Raw genomic sequence first — 17481 nt, 5'->3', positions numbered from 1 at the left:
ACAAAAACTTACTGCATCTTTTGCCCAACACTTATTTGACCTAATATTGATATAGACAGGTACATGCTTGCAGAGATATTGGAGAAATTAGAGGCAATGTTTGATGTCGTCTGGAAGGTGTTTCACTTTGATAAATGGATGTTGGTCAAATACTCAGTGAATGTGAATAAAATTTGCTAGCCAACTGCTTGTTACAAAAATAGATCTGTGAAATACAAAATGTTTAACTCTGTCCTACTGAATGTACAATATGTGAAACTGGGGTAGCTTTATGGTGGCCATGAAAATAGTAATTGTTGTCACTATTTCAAGTTTATTTTTTAATCTAATTTGGACAGTATGACTGTTTTTGCTGTAAATGGACTTTTTATGTTTTCTCTTTCTGATCTGCAAAGTCTTGTTTCCATGTTAACAAGCAGTGAGTGTGTCTTGCATCTTCCAGCCATATACCCAGCATAAAGGAGGCAAAAATTGTGACTGTAATTGACATATGTGTGTTGCTGTACTGGTTATGCAGTTACAGTTCCAAGTCACACACATGCTCAGTTAGCTGCTTAAGTGTAAGGACTTACAGGAACTACAAATGAAAAATGTAGAAGTCCAGCATTCTAAAAACATAGCTTTTTAATTCTGATTAAAAATTTAATTCTTATTACTAATTTAATCACTTTACTCTCATAGTGAGCTGTAGGGACTAGAACTGAGAAAAATAAAAGTAATCATAAAAGTTTAGAGCTCTAATGCACCCATTATGAAATCAGTGTCAAAACTCTTATACTCTTCCAGTTATAGCAATGCCAGGCCACACACCTGTGACAGACCAAGTGACTCTATTTGTGTATGGCAGTTTTGCTTTTGTGAACAAATATTCCTGCACTTGCTCCTAGTAACCACATCTTTGCCAGCCAGCCATTTTCCTCATACACCTAGGAACCCCTCTCTTTTCTGCAGGGCACACTTCCCTAGAGAACCTTCATTATGTTGGTAATGCATTCTCATCTGCCTCAAACTTATTTGAGGTTTCTGGAGTGCTGCTGAGAGTGGCCTGAGTTAGTAGACTCTTGGTCTTTATGTGACGGGAAGAAGAAAATCTCCTGACAGCCCAGGTCTTTGCAGAAGCCACAGAAAAGGCCAATAAAAAGCCATAAGAATGTTTATTGCACTTGACTGCATTAATAACCAGTTACTGACAAGTAGCACAGGAGCTGATAAATTAAAAACTCATGATGAAAAAGTGGCAGAGACAGCTGCTGAATAAGGTCTTGAAGCCCCAGCATGACTGATGCTGTCAGCAGTGTGACCTATGCAGTGTGCCAGTTTCAAACACAAGCAGCTGCTAAGGTTGTTGATTGAATATACAAATGCGTACCAGGGACAGCATCCAACTTTTTGCTGTGTTAAGGTTTGGCCAAAACTAAAACTTTCTGTAATTTTGCCAGAGCACATTTCTGTCCTCTGCTTGCCAGACCTAAGAAGGAAGGAATTTTGGAAGACTGGGACATGAACTTAAGACTATCACCTTCATCACATTCAGAATGATTTTAAGAAAACCTTTGAGGCTTAAGTAATACATTAGAAAACATTTGTGTTTTACTGGCCTGCCTTCAATCTCTTTTTCTTTGTTTATTTCAAGTACATTTGCAGGAACCATTCTCTTTTTTTTTTTTTTTCTCCTTTTATAACAGGAAAGGGAGATGAACAAGAAGAGCCGAGAATGGAAGATGATGTGAAAATACATGAGGAAATTTTAGAGAATGGAAAAAACAGAAGGAAGGAATTGGAGGAAAAAGGAAGGAATGGGATGAATTATTAAGACCTCAGATTCAGTTGTCATTTACACTTATAAATCAGGAGTGAAGAACACTAAAATGATGTGTTCATTTGGAACACTTGAATTTGTCACACAGATTTGTTAAGTTTTTTCATTTCCCTTCTGGCCTTCCACTTCTAGTGTGAAATCTGGACTTGAATCAGGATTCAAATAAAGGTTTACTTTCTTGAAAGACATAATCTGTGTTTTACAGAAAGGAAAGGAGATGGTAGTTTAGAAGAGCAGTTGTTCCTATGGCCATTATGAATACAGCTTTTTTATATACCTAATTTCTATATTCTTCTACAAGCATTTACAAAAGCTAAGCAACTGACTCCAGGCCTCTTTCTATATCTTGTGCTTTTAGTTTCTTTGGAGTTGCCTTCTACACAGAACAAAACATGAAAGCCAAGCACAGGTTTATTCAAAAATGAGTTAGGGTGAGTGGAATAGGCACTCGTGGGGAACAGAAAAGGGATCTTCTGTCTAGCCTGGAGTTCCTCAGCATCTGGGCCAAGTCAGGCATGGCAGAAGGTACTGGGGGACACTGACACTGGGGTGTGGCTGCAAAGCAACAAATCTTGCATGTCTAGGCTGTCAGAGCTGCTAGCACTCCAGGACCGTTCTCTGGAGAGAAAGGGAGAAGCAATGACCACTCTCTGACCCCATCAAATAAAGGGGAGCTGATGGGGCCAGGTACGATCATCCTGTAAAGAGGGCTTCATAGACAGTCAAAGGGCTGAATGCAGGCCAAGTTACCTGTAGACAGTAAAAGTTTACTGTTGGTTTCTAGAAAGGAAAAATACAGAATCTAGGCCTTTAGTAGCTATCAGGTGCTTCTCAGATGACACCTGGTGGACAGAAACTGAAGAGGTGAAAGCAGACTGCTTTCACAGCGCAGAAATACCAACGCTGCTTGCATCTGCACTACCGCATTTACTGCCGGTGTACCTATCAGGTGCCCTCCCTGCTCTGTTTATACCCCACCAGAGTGCATTATTATAGCACCCCAGAATAAGCACATACCAACTATGTACCTGTAATTGCTATTTTTTGCACTTGCTTCCATTTTTTTTATATTCTATTCTGACACATGAGTCTGAGGCTAGACTATAATGGAGACATCGTTTTCAGAAACAAAAATACAAGGAAAGCCTATGTTGTTAGCAGCAACTGGGTGCTTTTATAGGCTAACTAGACAATTTTATGAATGTCTCACAAGTGGATAGTTGTACGCATAGGGTTAAAGGCGGTGATTTTTATTGACCATCAGTTTACTCTTTTTCAAACCACTTCCAGTTTGCTCCTCTAATGCTGGCTGTCTTTCCTGCTTGATACTTTACAACTGCCCTAGTGCATTCCCGTTGAGGATGCAGAGATAAAGCACCAATTTAAAAAAAAAAACCAAAAACAAAAACAAACACCACCACTCTGAAGAGAAACATCTACTTAGAAAAGTCTTTCTTCTGGAGATTTGCATCCAGTGAGTGGATGCTTATGCCTCCTGGTAAGACAGGTGGTTTCCTCCTCAAGGATCTCATGTACAGGAATATGATGTTACTGTGCAGTTCTTTTTCTCTATTTGACTTGGAAGGTTTCAGGGAAATGGGAGGTACTGCTGAACTAATACGGTGACAGACGAGGCCTCTTTCATAAAGATAATACGCTGCTGTGATCAGTTCTTCAATTGCTAGCATTACACCTCCCAGGTTAACAGGGCTTTTTATGTTATTTGAGGGGTTTTGTTCTATGTATACCCAATTCCTCTAAATTTGAGGGGTTTTGTTCTATGTATACCCAATTCCTCTAAATTTTAACAGCTTTATTTTTTCTGTGTATATTTCCATGCTTTAGTTTTGTGCAAAATCTTGAAAGATTTTATGAAGAACATCATACACAGTAGTCAGTGATTTAATAACTTCAAACACCAAATGAAGCTGAGAAAAAAATGTGGGAGAGGTCAGGATTACCATATGTAATCATCTACCTTGTTTCTTCTGGATCTAGATTACCTGTTTACAAAAGGGACACAGAGGCCACTCAACAGTTGTGGCATTGTACATGGCCTGGCTGGAATGGAGTCAACATTCCCCACTGCAGTCCACATATGGCTCTGCTTGTGTTTGTAGCTAGAACAGTGCTGATAAGCGCTCCAGTGTCTGGGCTATGGCTGATCAGCGCTCACACAGCATCAGGGCTGTCTCTCCAGCACCACCCCTCTTAAGGCCCAGGGCAAGAGGCTGGGAGGGAACACAGCTGGGACAGCTGACCCAAACTGACCAAAGGGATATTCCATACCATATGATGTCATGCTCAGCAATAAAACCTAAGAGAAAGGGTGGGGGGCATTTGTTATTAAAGTGTTTGCCTCCTAAAGCAACCGCTACATGTACTGTGACAATACTTCCCAGTAAGTGGCTGGCCACCACCTGCTGATAGGAAGAAGAGAATGAACCTTTTTGCTTTCCTTTGCTTCTGGGTTCAGCCTTTGCTTTTATTCATTAAACTGCCTTTACCTCAACCCATGAGGTTTTAATCTTATTTTCTCCCCGTCCTGCTGAGGAGGGAGAGTGATACAGGAGTTTGGTGGGCACCTGGTGGCTAGCCAACACCAACCCACCACAGGCATATCTTGGCTTAGATGAGTCCTGCTCCACAGAGAGAATGAAGTAACATTCTGGCCCAGCTGAAAGCCAGGGTTCATCTTTATACAGCTTGATGCTTGACCTCCCCCAGTGTTCAGACCCAGAACTAGCCAAGCCTAGCCCTGCTCCAATACCTGAAACATCTCTGCACGTGGTTTCTAGGGCATCCCTGTAAAGTCCTCAGGATTCTGAGTAACTCATGAGTACACAGATTGACCATCCAGAAATTGGTGAACTATGTAACAGTATCTGAATTACACCATGACTGGAGTCACCTTGCTAAAATGCTTGTTGAAAACAGGTGCTTGCTGTGGAGCTGTGCTGACCAGTTATCAGTGGAAACTTTGGAAGTGCTGACAGTCACCAAAGGAAAGCAAATGCAAACAAGTTCTAGAAGACAGTTTTTTCTCTGGCGTCCAATCGTAATGGACAAGACAAAGACAATTTTGAAAGACTGCTGTGGAGAAAATACTTTTACAAGCCATTTCAGGTAGCAATCTGTGAGAACAATCTTGCTTAATCTACGCTGATTACTATTTTCAGGTTTTGAAATGTTCTCCTTTACTTGTTAATTCCTATTCAGTAAATACAAAGAAATCAAATGTAAGCACAGTCATAACATACAGAAGAAAAATATATCAGGAAAGTGCTCTTAAAAACATCAATTAGGCAACAAAATGCCCTCAGCTTAGGCCATTTGTTTAGCATCTGTGGATGCTTTTGTGCTCTGCAGCTGGGAAAACACCAGTTGGTAGAATCTCTTTAGCTAGAACTGCCACTGCATGATTAAGATTATTTCTATTCTGCAGAAATGCTAACTGGCAACTCATTAAAAGTTTGATTGGTATATGTGAGTGAAAAACAGTATCTTGAGAGTCCCAAAAATGTATGGAATAATGCAAAAGTCCTTATTTTCTCTCAGGTTAATGAGGATAAATGAGACCAGGCCCATTAGCAAGCATGCTCCATGAATTTAGAAAGGGCAAAAAAAAAAGTGTTAAGCCATATATGCAAGACAGTTAATCGGTCATAGTCAACTTAGAGCCATACACGGCTCTTCCCAACTAACAATTAACCTTAGAAGAGCAGGCCAGGGTGCCACCCTACAGGTTTGACGCATCCCTGCGGGCATGGCTCCTCAGCAGCCCGCCAGCCAGGCCCACTGCCCACTGGCTCCGCCGCCGGTGACCGTGCCGGGACGCCAGCATGCAATGCCCAACCCGCGGCCCCTGAATTTCAAGACAACTCACGGGGCTCTGCCAGCACCGGACAAGAGCGTGGGGCCTTCGAGGCCTTTCACCGCCCCACACCCGCACCGCCGCGGCCGCCGGCAGCCGCTGAGCACTTCCCCCTCCCAGGCGGCCGCTCGCCTCACACACGCACTGCCCGGCTCGGACAACGCCGGGCAGACCCTCTGCGCCTAAAGCACGCCTTTTTCCTGTCGAAATCCCAGGATTTCAGGAGGGTTGCACCGAGGACACGCCGGGCGCGGCGCCGGCCGCCCCTCAGCACCACCGGCGGGGCGGGGCGGGGCGGGGCGAGGCGCCGCCGGGGCCGCCGTCAACATGGCGGCGTCCGCCATGGCCCCGGGCGCGGCGCCCGCACGGCAGCGGCAGGTAAAGGCCGCGGGGCGGCCGGCCGGGGTCCCGCCGTGTGGGCCCGCGGGGGGGCTCCTGCCTGGTGTGAGGTGTAGGGGTAAACGTTAAATGTACACCTGTGGGAACAGCGCGGGTTTGTGGGGCCGGCCTCAAAATGGCAGCTTTGCAACCTGAGCAGGCGGCTTCCTCATCCGCGTTCGGAGCAGTGGTTGTGTTAAGGATGCTCGGGGCTGCAGCGAATGTAAGAGTTGGCAGTTTGCAGGAGTTATTAAGCATTTTTTCAGAAGTTAAGCAACGGCTTTTCTCGGACAAGATGAAATGGGGGTAATCCACTTAGTGTAGATCACATGCCGGTGGTCAGGCAGGTGGGTGACCAAGCCATCAGGGGTGATGGCCCTGAGGCAGAGCCGCTGCCCGGGCTTGGTGCTGCGGCATGGTGAGCAGCCTGTCTGCACTCTCCATTTTTCTGTTGAAAAATGCATTTTTGTATACAGTCATCACTAGTTTTACACCTATGTGGCTTAAAATTACTTGAAATGCACAGGTATAAAACTGAAGTAATGCTGTTACTCTGCACTGTGGTGTTGTCTGCTTAAAAGTAATGAGTGATTAAAAAATAAATACTGTTTTTCAGTAACACTTGATTTTGTTATGCACAGAATGACAGCTGTTCCAGTACTGCAGGTGCTGGTCAACAGTTTCAGAACTGGAAGATGAAAGCTGCACGAGCTAAAAAAGTTGAATTTGTAAGAACTGCAGAAAAGCTAAAAACTCAGTAAGTTAAACACTTAATCATAAGTATATTTTCATGTGGTTCTGGAGGTTATAACCCAAGGTTCGAAGTAAGAAGTTACGGTAATGAAACCTTTAGGCTAAGATTTCTTTTTGAGCTCCAGTGAGCTCAGGCGCATTATTGTGGTGGTTGCAGGAGTTCAGGATGGGCTCATGAGCTCCAGAATGCCCTGTTGTTGTAATTACCATTTGGACTTTCGTCAGTCATCTTCTTTGGTAAACCACTGCTGCACTAGATGCACAGAAATTAAAGTGCACGTGGCATAACTGAGTTCTCGGTTTTTCTGCTCAGCTGTGCTTACCCTTCTAAGGACCTAAAGCCCTTAAGACATACCACCAAAAGGGGAATTGCAGCACTGGCCTGGTTTCAGGTGGGGTAGAGTTAATTTTCTTCTTAACAGTTGGTGCAGCGCTGTGCTTTGGATTTGGTGTGGGAATAATGTTGATAATATACTCATGGTTTTAGTTGTTGCTAGGTGATGTTTAAACTCAGTCAAGGACTTCTCAGTTTCTTAGGCCCTGCCAGCAAGAGGGCCGGAGGGGTACAAGAAGATTGGAGGGGACACAGCCAGGACAGCTGATCTGAACTACCCAAAGGGATATTCCATACCATATGATGTGACATCATGCTCAGTATATAAAGCTGGGGAAGAAGGAAACAGGGGGATGTGGGGAATTACAGTATTTGTCTTCCCAAGTAACTGTTACACGTTATGGAGCCCTGCTTTGTTTTGCTTTGCTTGTGTGGTTTTTGCTTTACCTATTAAACTTTCTTCATCTCAACCCACGAGTTTTCTCACTTTTACCCTTCTGATTCTCTTCCCCATCCCACTCGGGGGAGGGAGCGAGTGGCTGTGTGGAGCTTAGTTGCCAGCTGGGACAAGCAGCATTACAACAGCTTCCTCAGAGAACACTGAAAGCACTTCACCTGGAATATCTAGGCCACTGCTTTGTACAGTTGGGGTTCAAGACAGCTTGAACATGAAAGTGATTTAAATCTGTTTCCCCTCATCTTGACTAAGTGCTGTAACTACACTGGCAGCTGAAAGAACAGGGAAGTTTCCTCTGGAATGGATGAACTTTATGAGGAAAAGCTGGTATAGCCACCTGGCTGAAGGAGAGCTTTGTAGTTATGAATACTGAATAAATAGTGACACTTAAGTCTCACAGCAGTGTTTTACACTGTCTGGCTAATCAAGCTTTTCCTTGGTTATTCTGGATGCTGGGTTATGTCTCAAAAATTGACTGATGGATAATGTAGACATTCCTATGCAGCTTCAAACAAGGTATGCCATTTAACTATGGCACATTGTCCTTCTGTTGTGCTTTGAAGGCTTCTAGTGCACCATGTGGGGAGATTTAGCACTTGGGTCTGGTCTGTGAATGCACTTGGGTCTGGTCTGTGAATTCCCATGGACAGCAAAGTATTTAAACAGTGAACCATAAACTGCACTGTATAGGAGTTTGAACCATATAGCAGCAACAGTCAGCTGAAGAACCAGGCTACTACTGAGAGAGTTTCTTGGGCTGTCGGTAGATTTGCTTATAGTTGGGAAACCTGCCAGATGTCTCTACTCTGGCACCAGTGTCCTCAGGACTGCAGTCGTTTTGCATGTGCTGTTCTGTAAGTCAAACCTTAGTATACTGCCTGGTTGTAGTAAGGGAAAGCACATCCTGCTTGGAGTTGTGCTCTGAAGCTTCAGACCTTAGTAAGAAAGTATAAGTCACCTGTAGCTCTCTGTACTGTACATAAAACAGTCAGCAAGTAAGGTAGCGGCTTTAATATCTTTAATACCAAAGTTATTTAACTGTAATTAAGTTGAATTTTCAGTTGCACTGGTACTAGTTAACGAGTGTTAAGGCTGAGGGAATGTACTTGTTTTGTCAGTGGTGGGGCTCCATCTATGTGTGTAACTGCATTAATACAGCCTGTCTATCCCTGCGCTTTCCAACGACAATTGTCAAAAGGCTGCCAGATAGGAAGCGTACAGATGAAGTTTCAGGCCATTTCAGCATGTGAACCACTGCCTGCCAGCAAAGTAATTCCCTTGTTGACTTCTTCACATTCTTGAGTTACTTTGGTGTGTAGTCTTTTAACTGGAGAAAAATTGTCCTTGAGAACAGCTGGAGGAACAAACCAGTGATTTGTATAAAATCTAAGACAGCCCTGTTGACACAGCCTCAGGTGGATACTAACACCGGGAAATCTTGGGGCTTTGCTAACTTTATGTCTTACTCAGAATGGCAACCTTTTTTTTCCAGGCTTGCAAATATAGAAAAAGGAAAAAATGGACATCTTTACAATAGGAGGAGTAATTTCAGGGTAGAATACAGCATGCTAAAGGAACTGGAACATAGCATGACTGTCAGCAGGACAACTGAAAGTAAGTTGCCGCGATTGAGAGACGGGATGCAGCTTGATGCAAGCAAATGTCACTTTAATTAGCCTAATATCATGATTATATATACACACAAGCAATTGTTACATCTTATTCTGATTGGTCCAAAAACTTGCTTATTCTATAACTGTGTGGCAACTCGCGCAAAGATCTCACGCTAGCTATTTAGCAATTCAGCAACACTTAAAGACAACAATGTCTGCAGTTCTTGCACCACTTCCTTGGGCAAGCTGACAAACCAACCGCCTTACTCCTTGTATAGTCTCAACTTGATACTTAGTCCCTGTTTCTGTACCCTTCAGTAATTTCTCATGTCCCTTATCACCAGGCCCTGTGACCCAAAAGCTGGAGCACATTCCTTTCAACTAACTGATTGTTCCTTATGGTCCTTTTCCCAGGCCCCCTCCTGCTGTAAGTGGGGTCTTATTTAGGTTTTTTGTTTGCTTTTTTTTACTTTACTGTTTGTTTAAATGGTTTCATAATCAGTAGTACAGAGAGACTAGCTCAGGTGGAAGGCAGATGCTGATAAAAGTGTAGTACTTCACCATGTGTACTGCTTATAAAGAAGACTTCCACAATTCACTTGCAAAACTCAGAAGCATAAACATTTTGGGCCTTCCGTGTCCTTAACTGTTTTCTTCTAATCCTGAATGTATCTGATACCACTCACAACAACTTTGGTGGAAAGTTACTGGCTTGGAAACTTTGAATCAATTTTGTGTGTATATTTCAAGATCTAATGTAGTCTAGCTAAAGTACAAGAAATATACATTTGCTGCTACAGAAGTTTTCACTCACTAATTGCTGCCTTTAAATGTATTTCTAAAGAGTTCTATGTTTGCATTTTTCAAATTCATCGGTAATAAATATTAATAGTCTAAATGGTCCTGTGAGATGGCGAACAGCCTGACCTACAGTATCTGTTCCGTTTATGAACCAAGTAAGTACTCCAGGGAAAAAATGGGACTCCCTGGTCACAGTACCTACATTCTTTCCAAAGTAATCAAATAAACTATTCTATGCCTTCTGATACAGAAGATCAAAACAAAATAAGTTGAAGAAAGGAAAGGACATGTAAAGATAACTAAAAACATACTTGCCTTACAAATGTGTATGTGTCCTAATGTGCATCTTTTAATTAAGAAAACTTATATCCTTTACATCTTGCAATCCTTAAGAAATTTAAGTATTACTGAAGAATGACTAAGATAAAAAGTTCAGAAAATTTTACAGGGGTAAGAAAGGATCTTGGAAGTATGGATGAAGATACTGGTGTGAGATAGTAAAGAGGACAGAGATGAGAGGCGTAAGGCACTGCGTGTGACATGTGAAGGAGTGTTAGCATATGATCTTTTAGGGTGTGTACTACAACCCCCAAACTTCCCATTTACTATGTTTAAGGTCTTTCGGCACGATCTGTGTGCTTTTACGCTCTCTGTGGTCTCAGCAGGAACTAGTAGGGTGATGTCGTAGCTGCGTTTTGTTACATTTAAGTCTTGGACTCTTCTACCCCTTCCTTAAACCTAATCTTTTAGGACAGAAGATCCAGCTCCTTAGTACCTAAGATGTATCCAGAACTACATCTTCATCAATATCGTATTTATGGACGTAGGAGAAGCCAAGTGGTAACAAAGCAAATAAGTGCATGCATGCGTGGAGTACATGAAAACATTGATTCTACTTTAGTTAATACAGCAAATAAATAAATTTTGCCGAAGTAGTACATTCACATACGCTTCCCAAATTTGCTTTCTTTTCATTGATGAGTGTTTTGAAGCCTAGGTCAGAGTCTCTGTCAAAATTCTAGATGAGTTGTCATCTGCCTAGGCAATATTCTCCAAATTCTAGTCACCTGATAAAAGGTTTTGAAAAACAAATAACCATATCAAACTGATCTAATCTAGATATGACTATCCTGTTGACCCCATTAGAAATAAGAGCTACTAATTTTAAAATCTGTTGCCACCATGTGGAGAGATACATGACCCGTGCAGTCAGCTACATGCAGTTACAGTCATGTTAAAAGGCTTAGTGTTACAGCCGTTTCTTATGATGGAACAGAATTCGTGTCCCTGCTTAGATGAAATCCCCGGTTTATTTTGGACACTTATTGCCCTTGTTCTTGTATTGAGTTTAATACACAAATAAACTGTTAGAATTATCAGCACTTTATTTTTTGTTTGACAGAAGCTAAAATCCTGCAGCAGCTGTCAAAAATACAAAATAATGTGAAGACACTTCAGCAACAATTAAAAGATGTGAAGCCTACCCCAGGATGTAAGTTGTGATGACAGATTTAAAAATGTTTTTCCCTGTAGATAGATTTCTTGCATAGCTGGGCTTGTGAACCTGCTGCAGACTTGGGATACTCCTCCAGTCTGCTTTTCCAGAAATCTGGGAAGAGAAGAACACAGAAGTTTAAGAAATGGTGAAAGATTGTGCAGTCTGTGTGGAAACTGAGAAAAATCCTCTGTCTTAGAAGTGGTGTTGGTTTGTTTCTTTACGCTGTTGATAACCAGGTATTTTATCTATGTAACTCTTTGCCTTATGTAAAATAAAGTTAGTATTCTAGTGCCATTCAGATATAGCTCTCTTTCGTCTGGTAAGAGGTCACAGAGCGGTGTCAACAGGGAACTTATTTTTAGCCATCCACATGACTTGAAGTGTAAGTTGGAATATTCTATGAAAAGTGCTGAAACAACTCATCCCGTTGGGTTGTTTTGAAACTTTTGGAAAATAGGCACTGAAAGGGCTTTCTGATGCTAGATAAAGTAAGTCTCATGTCATTTCTTCAGTGTCTATTCTATAAAAAAATACATTATGTTTTTAAGCTGTCAGCAAAGATACTGAGAACTAACAAGGAATGAAAGCTGAACTAAGTTTTTGATGATGTAACTGTATTAATTTAGTTTATTATCTTCTAAAGCCAGGTTAGTTAAACTATGTGTTTAATATATGTCCGTAGAGATATGCTCATTTCAAAACAGTTTTTAAAACTTTTTTCTACCATTGCAAAATATATCTTCTCTAGCAGCTGTCTTACTGTCTTTCTTCGTATCAGGGCTACAGCATGCTGACAATACAGGACAAAGTCTTTGATGTTTCTTTGTCAGCTTTGTAAAAGTATGTTAAATAGGATTGCTACAGCCTGGTATAAATGAAAAATTTGCGTGTACTTCTTAAGTCACTACCTGCATTGTTAGAAAAAAACAAAAGTGGAAAGTTTTTAGGATAAGGCTGTCTTATGTTGTGCAACAGTTGAATGTTACTCAGAATCAGACTTGTTTAATGGAAATAAACATTTATACTGGCATTTGCATCTAGTTAGCTAAATCACTGTGAAATCACACATTTTGAATAAATGAGAGCCTGTCTTCTAAGACAACGTGTTTAGGATGGAAATGCATGCTTTTTTTGTAGACTGAATTAAAAGTGTCCTGTAAGTCTCTGCAATTGCCTACATTTCTGGATAGTGCTGAATTAGTGGTAAATATTATAGACTTCTAAAGTTATATGCTCGTTTCTTCTTTTCCTTTTTAGTTGTTGACAGGCTCAAGGAAATGATGGAAGAAGTTGAAAATGCAATCAGTGCTTTTAAAGAGGAACAGAGGCAAACGTATGTTTAGACATACTTCAGCTACAAGAGAAAGTGCTTTCATAAGACACAATGAAAACTTTGCATTAATCAAGTAAACTGTTCTTTTGATTTATTCTTTTGCTAGTGATCCTGTGGTATGTAAATCAAAACTCAAGCTATCAATGTTAGAATCTTGATAAACAGCCTTTTAGCTGTTTATATAGCTATTGGAGTGATCCAGTATAAGAATAATTTGCTTATGAGAAAGGCTGAAGATGACATTGTGGGGGTTTTGTTGTTGCTGTGGTTTTGGGTTTTATGTGGGTGCCCCCCACCCCCCCTTTCTCTCTGCTGGTGTCAGGAGGGGATTGAGTTAGTTGTTTAAGTGCCATAAATGTGTGCTTTCATTAAAAGGGTAACTTAATTCTGATTGTGTAGTACTTTATTATGGGATCATTACAATCGTGCTGCCATTTGTGCTATCCTTTCAGTTCTTAATCTTTGAAGAATAGGTTTTGTCTGGCATTGAACAATTCCAGAATTCATTTTTGGTGAATGTACAATGAATACTGATTTTTTTTCTTACATTTCAGTGTTTGTTCTCTTTTCAGATATGAACAGCTTTTAAAGGAGGAAAAAACTGCCATTAATGAGCTCAGTGTCTTTGAGAGAAAAGTGTGGGCATCAGGCAGCTCAACAACAGAAAAAGTTCTGAAATTACTATCACCCAGGGCCTCAGTTGGTGAAACACTGGAAAATCATCTACCTGAAGAAGTAGTAGAGTTTGAAAGATTTCTTCAGCGAACAGGAGGACGGCAAGGAGGCTGGGATGATTATGATCACCAAAATTTTCTGAAAGTATGGACAAAACACAAAGGAAGGCTATCTTACATGGATGAAGCCCTTGGGTATCTCTGCGGAAGAACAAAAAAGGATATTGAACAGCATGACAAATGGTATCAAGAATTTCTAATTTTACAGGAAAGAAAGAAAGAGGTAAAATAACCCATCTAGGGCTTTTGTAACTTTAAGAAAAAGGACTTATTTTTAAAATGTATATATATCTTATTTTTGTATTTGCCTCGCTGGTGGTGGTGCTAGGTGGATTTCTATTATAGTTGATGGTATACAAGTGAAGTCCTTAGCATCCACAATTTGCCAAAAATATTTGTCTTGAAGAACTACCAATAAGCACAGACTTAACAACACACTGAAATGGACTGTGTATTGCCAAAGTATATTATAAATGCTTTTGGTGGCAACAGTCCAGAAGTTTATATGCCAATCCCAGAGCATTAAGTGATCCTGTGTGAAATTGCAGTCTTTGCGGCATCTGTCCTTAAGTCTGTCCCACTGTAGGGGTAGTATACATATGCCATACTGACATACAGAATTATGATTTCTTCCAGAACTGTATCTGAGTAATAAAAGACACACTGACAGAGTTATAAAATAGTAGGTGGATTTTTTAACTTGAAGAAAAAAATGAAGACCTGAAATATGATTGCATTAAAAAAAGCATATTGCGCTAACATTCGCAACTACCCAAAGTTAGTATGAATGCCACAACTTAAATAATTTTAGCATGCATGTATTAAACTTCCCTGTGTGATCCATAAAATAGGGGAAAAATACTGTGAGAAGGCAGCCGTAGGTGCTTCATTGCCTTAAGTTTTGCCCTTGGCAGACTTTTAATTCTTATATGTGGTTCGTGTCCTTGGAAGGTATGTTTTCATCTGACTTAGTCAATGGGAATGCGTGGAATTTTCATGAAGACCCTTTTTTCCCCCTGGTATTCTCTTGCAGTCAATTAGGAAGTGGAAAGAAAAGCAGCAGCAAGAAAAAGAAGGAAACTTGAAGGAGAAAAAGAAATCAGAAAAAATGCTCAAGGAAGAATGGCTACAGCATGAAGAAGCTCAGAAGCAAAAAGTGGAAAAAGAAAGAAAAAGACAAAAAGCAGCAACTGAAGCATGGAAGAAACAGAAAGCAATAGCATTTGCAATGGAGCAAGCATCACAACTGAAAATCGAAGAAGAGAAGGAGAAAAAGCAACAAAAAGAATGCCAGCGTCAATGCCACATTAAGTTACTGTTGGAAAGATACACCCTGCAGAAGAAAGAAAAGGAGAAACTTGAAAAGCTTGAAAAGGAGAAGAGAGAGGAAGCTGAAAAGAAGGAAAGGAAGAGAATTGCTGCAGAAGAAATAACTAAGTTTCAAGAGCGTGTGCGTAATTACATATCCATTTGTGCACATTGTTTGAAATATGTCTGCTTCCTCCTACAATATAATCTGTTAAACACTTTATAACATCTAAGTTTCATTTATGTAAATCTATTTTTGATTCACTATGATATAACAGCATCTGTTACGTACAAGAAACGCTATGAAACTATTTTAGACAAAGATGTTCCTTTTCCTCTAATGTCAGGATGATTCAAGCCACATGTTTATTTCTACATATAGAAGTGGTTTTATTTAGTTTAATGTGAAAATGTTTGGGGAAAACCAGCTTGGGCTGCATTGCTCTCCACGCTACAGAAAAAGTCGGAAGACCTTGTTGTTCTAGCCACACATGAAATAAAGAGATGTTTCAATGTCCTGCAGGTTTCACTAGCTGTAAGGTCAAGTTAGATCCTATATCTATGTAAATCTGGTTATTGGAGAACTGATATTATTGTCAGCATTCACATTTATATATTTCACGTTTATATATATAATTCTTATAAGCAGAGATTCTTCAACTACTATAATCCTTTTTTTTTACCAAAACTGTAACTATCATTTATGCAGGACAAGTGATAGCAAGTAGTGTAAATTTATTCTGTACTATGACAAAATAATGTAAAGACAAAAAAAAATTTAGATGTGAAAAACCTGCACATGTACTTTCAGAGAGCTTGTTTTACTTCCAAAGAAAGCTTGCTTTTACATTTCTAATATTTTTCTAATATGTTTCAGGATCTACATAAACTGGAGCTAAGGATTCTACAAAAACAAGCTAAAGAAGTAGAGAAACAAGAAAAAGAAAAAAGATTGGCAAAGTTAAGCGAGAAGGTAACCGGTGGGTTGACCTTGGCTGGATTCCAGGTGCCCACCAAGCCACTCTGTCACTTCCTGCATCAGCAAAACAGGGTGGGGCGGGGGAGAAAAGAAGATGCAAAATAACCTTGTGGGTCAAGATATAAGTCACACACACGGAAGCTAAGGAAAACAGAAGATGTTATTTTCTATTTCCCATCAGCAGGTGACGTTCAGCCATGTCCCGGGAAGCAGGGCTTCAGTACCTGTAGCAGTTGCTCCAGAAGACAAACACCCCAAATAACAAATGCCCCCGCTTCCTCCTCCTTTCTCTTAGCTTTTGTATCTGAGCCGATGTCGTATGGTGTGGAATATTGCATTGGTCACTTTGGGTCAGCTGTCCTGGCTGTGTCCCCTCCCAAGGTCTTGCCCACCCTCAGCCCACTGGTGAAGGGGGGAAGGTCAGAGAACAGCCCTGCTGCTGCGGGACGCTGCCCAGCAGTGGTCAGAACACCGCTGTGTTATCAGCACCCTTCTAGCTACCAGTACAAGCACGGCCCTACGAGGGCTGCGGCGGGGCTCAGCCGGGCCCCATACAGTAACTTACCTTTTTTTTTGTTTTAATCTGAGGTGTGTGCAGCTTGGTTGGTTAAACAACCTTTTCCCTCATGGATCTAAAAAGTAGTTATTTTATTTATCTAAATGGTTGACAAAGAAAAAAAATAATCAGTCATGTTTGTTATCAGGAGTCAAAAATCCAACAGGCATAGTTCTTCTGTTCAGAAGAAAAGAAAAAAACAAACAACCCAACCCAACCCAAACCAAACCAAAACAACAACAAAAAACAAATGCAAGTATTTATTTTCCTCCCAGCAGTATTTATTCTGGGAGGATGTATGTATGTATACATGTATGTATATATATGTATGCCTATAGGTCATACAGATGAGCTGCAATATGGGTGGTGGGTTTTAGTTTTTAAAATTTTCTACCATCAGTTAAATGAGCAGGCTGGCTTCCAGAAGAGTTTTGGGAACAGCGTTTGGGTTCTTAAAGAGTTTAACCTTTTAAATTACTGAAGTTTAATGAAAGCAAGCAGTTGTTGCCTCTCTACTGATTTCACGTTTCTGCTGTTTCCTGTGATAGTGTGGAGGGAAAAGTCTTGTTAGCCAGATGCGTTTCATTTACTCTGCGCCTCTTCGTATGATGAAGGCCTAATGACTGTATGTGGTGCATTCTGTGATCAATGAAAATGACCGGTTTGTCTGTTTGTTTCACTCTGAGGTCGAGATTCATGTCACCAGAGACCAGACCAGGCTGTACAGACCTACCAAGGGCTGGGAGGAACGCATGAAGGAGACGGTGCCATCTGCCTCAGAGCCGCAGTCCCGTATTCCTCACAGGTAAGGCGGGTACGATGGATGCGTTACGTGACAAAGGCACAGTTATATATGAGCTCCTCATGCTTTTTTGCCTCGTTTTCAGAGCTATCCCACCCTGGAGACAAGGGTTATAGATGAGCTGCTGCCTTTCCCCCTCACTGGGGGATGACTTCCTTGACTGCGAAGCGGCCTGCAGCCCTCGGGAGTTGTCACAAACCATGCTTGACACAATGACGTATATTACCCATGTATTTGGTGTG

The 17481-nt window shown here is 41.1% G+C and overlaps 2 protein-coding genes across 5 annotated transcripts in view; both read left to right on the top strand.

Moving 5' to 3' along the window:
• Positions 1-3629: 3629 nt before the first annotated feature.
• CCDC112 (coiled-coil domain containing 112) lies at positions 3630-17470 on the top strand. 4 transcript variants are annotated; one of them, XM_080371379.1, is made up of 10 exons: positions 3630-6071; positions 6713-6828; positions 9108-9229; positions 11432-11521; positions 12785-12860; positions 13433-13817; positions 14628-15044; positions 15780-15875; positions 17124-17247; positions 17325-17470. In XM_080371379.1, the coding sequence occupies exons 1-9, from the start codon at positions 6021-6023 to the stop codon at positions 17244-17246; spliced, it is 1476 nt and encodes a 491-aa protein (XP_080227505.1). In that variant the 5' UTR covers positions 3630-6020; the 3' UTR covers position 17247; positions 17325-17470. The 4 variants fall into 4 exon arrangements, with proteins under 4 accessions (XP_080227505.1, XP_080227504.1, XP_080227507.1 ...); XM_080371378.1 differs by having other exon boundaries at positions 3631-6071; positions 17124-17242; XM_080371381.1 differs by having other exon boundaries at positions 6030-6150; positions 17124-17242.
• The window catches only part of PGGT1B (protein geranylgeranyltransferase type I subunit beta), a 38668-nt gene continuing 38543 nt past the window's right edge, over positions 17357-17481 (top strand). The window contains exon 1 of the mRNA XM_080371385.1: positions 17357-17476. The gene's annotated coding sequence lies outside the window, so the exon portion shown is untranslated. The remainder of the gene's footprint in view (positions 17477-17481) is intronic.

This window comes from Falco punctatus (genome assembly GCF_963210335.1).
Source record: "Falco punctatus genome assembly, chromosome: Z".
In the NCBI taxonomy this organism is placed as follows: domain Eukaryota; kingdom Metazoa; phylum Chordata; class Aves; order Falconiformes; family Falconidae; genus Falco; species Falco punctatus.
The sequence above is the reverse complement of the archived record's forward strand: the minus strand, read 5'-3'. Positions and strand labels throughout refer to the sequence as shown.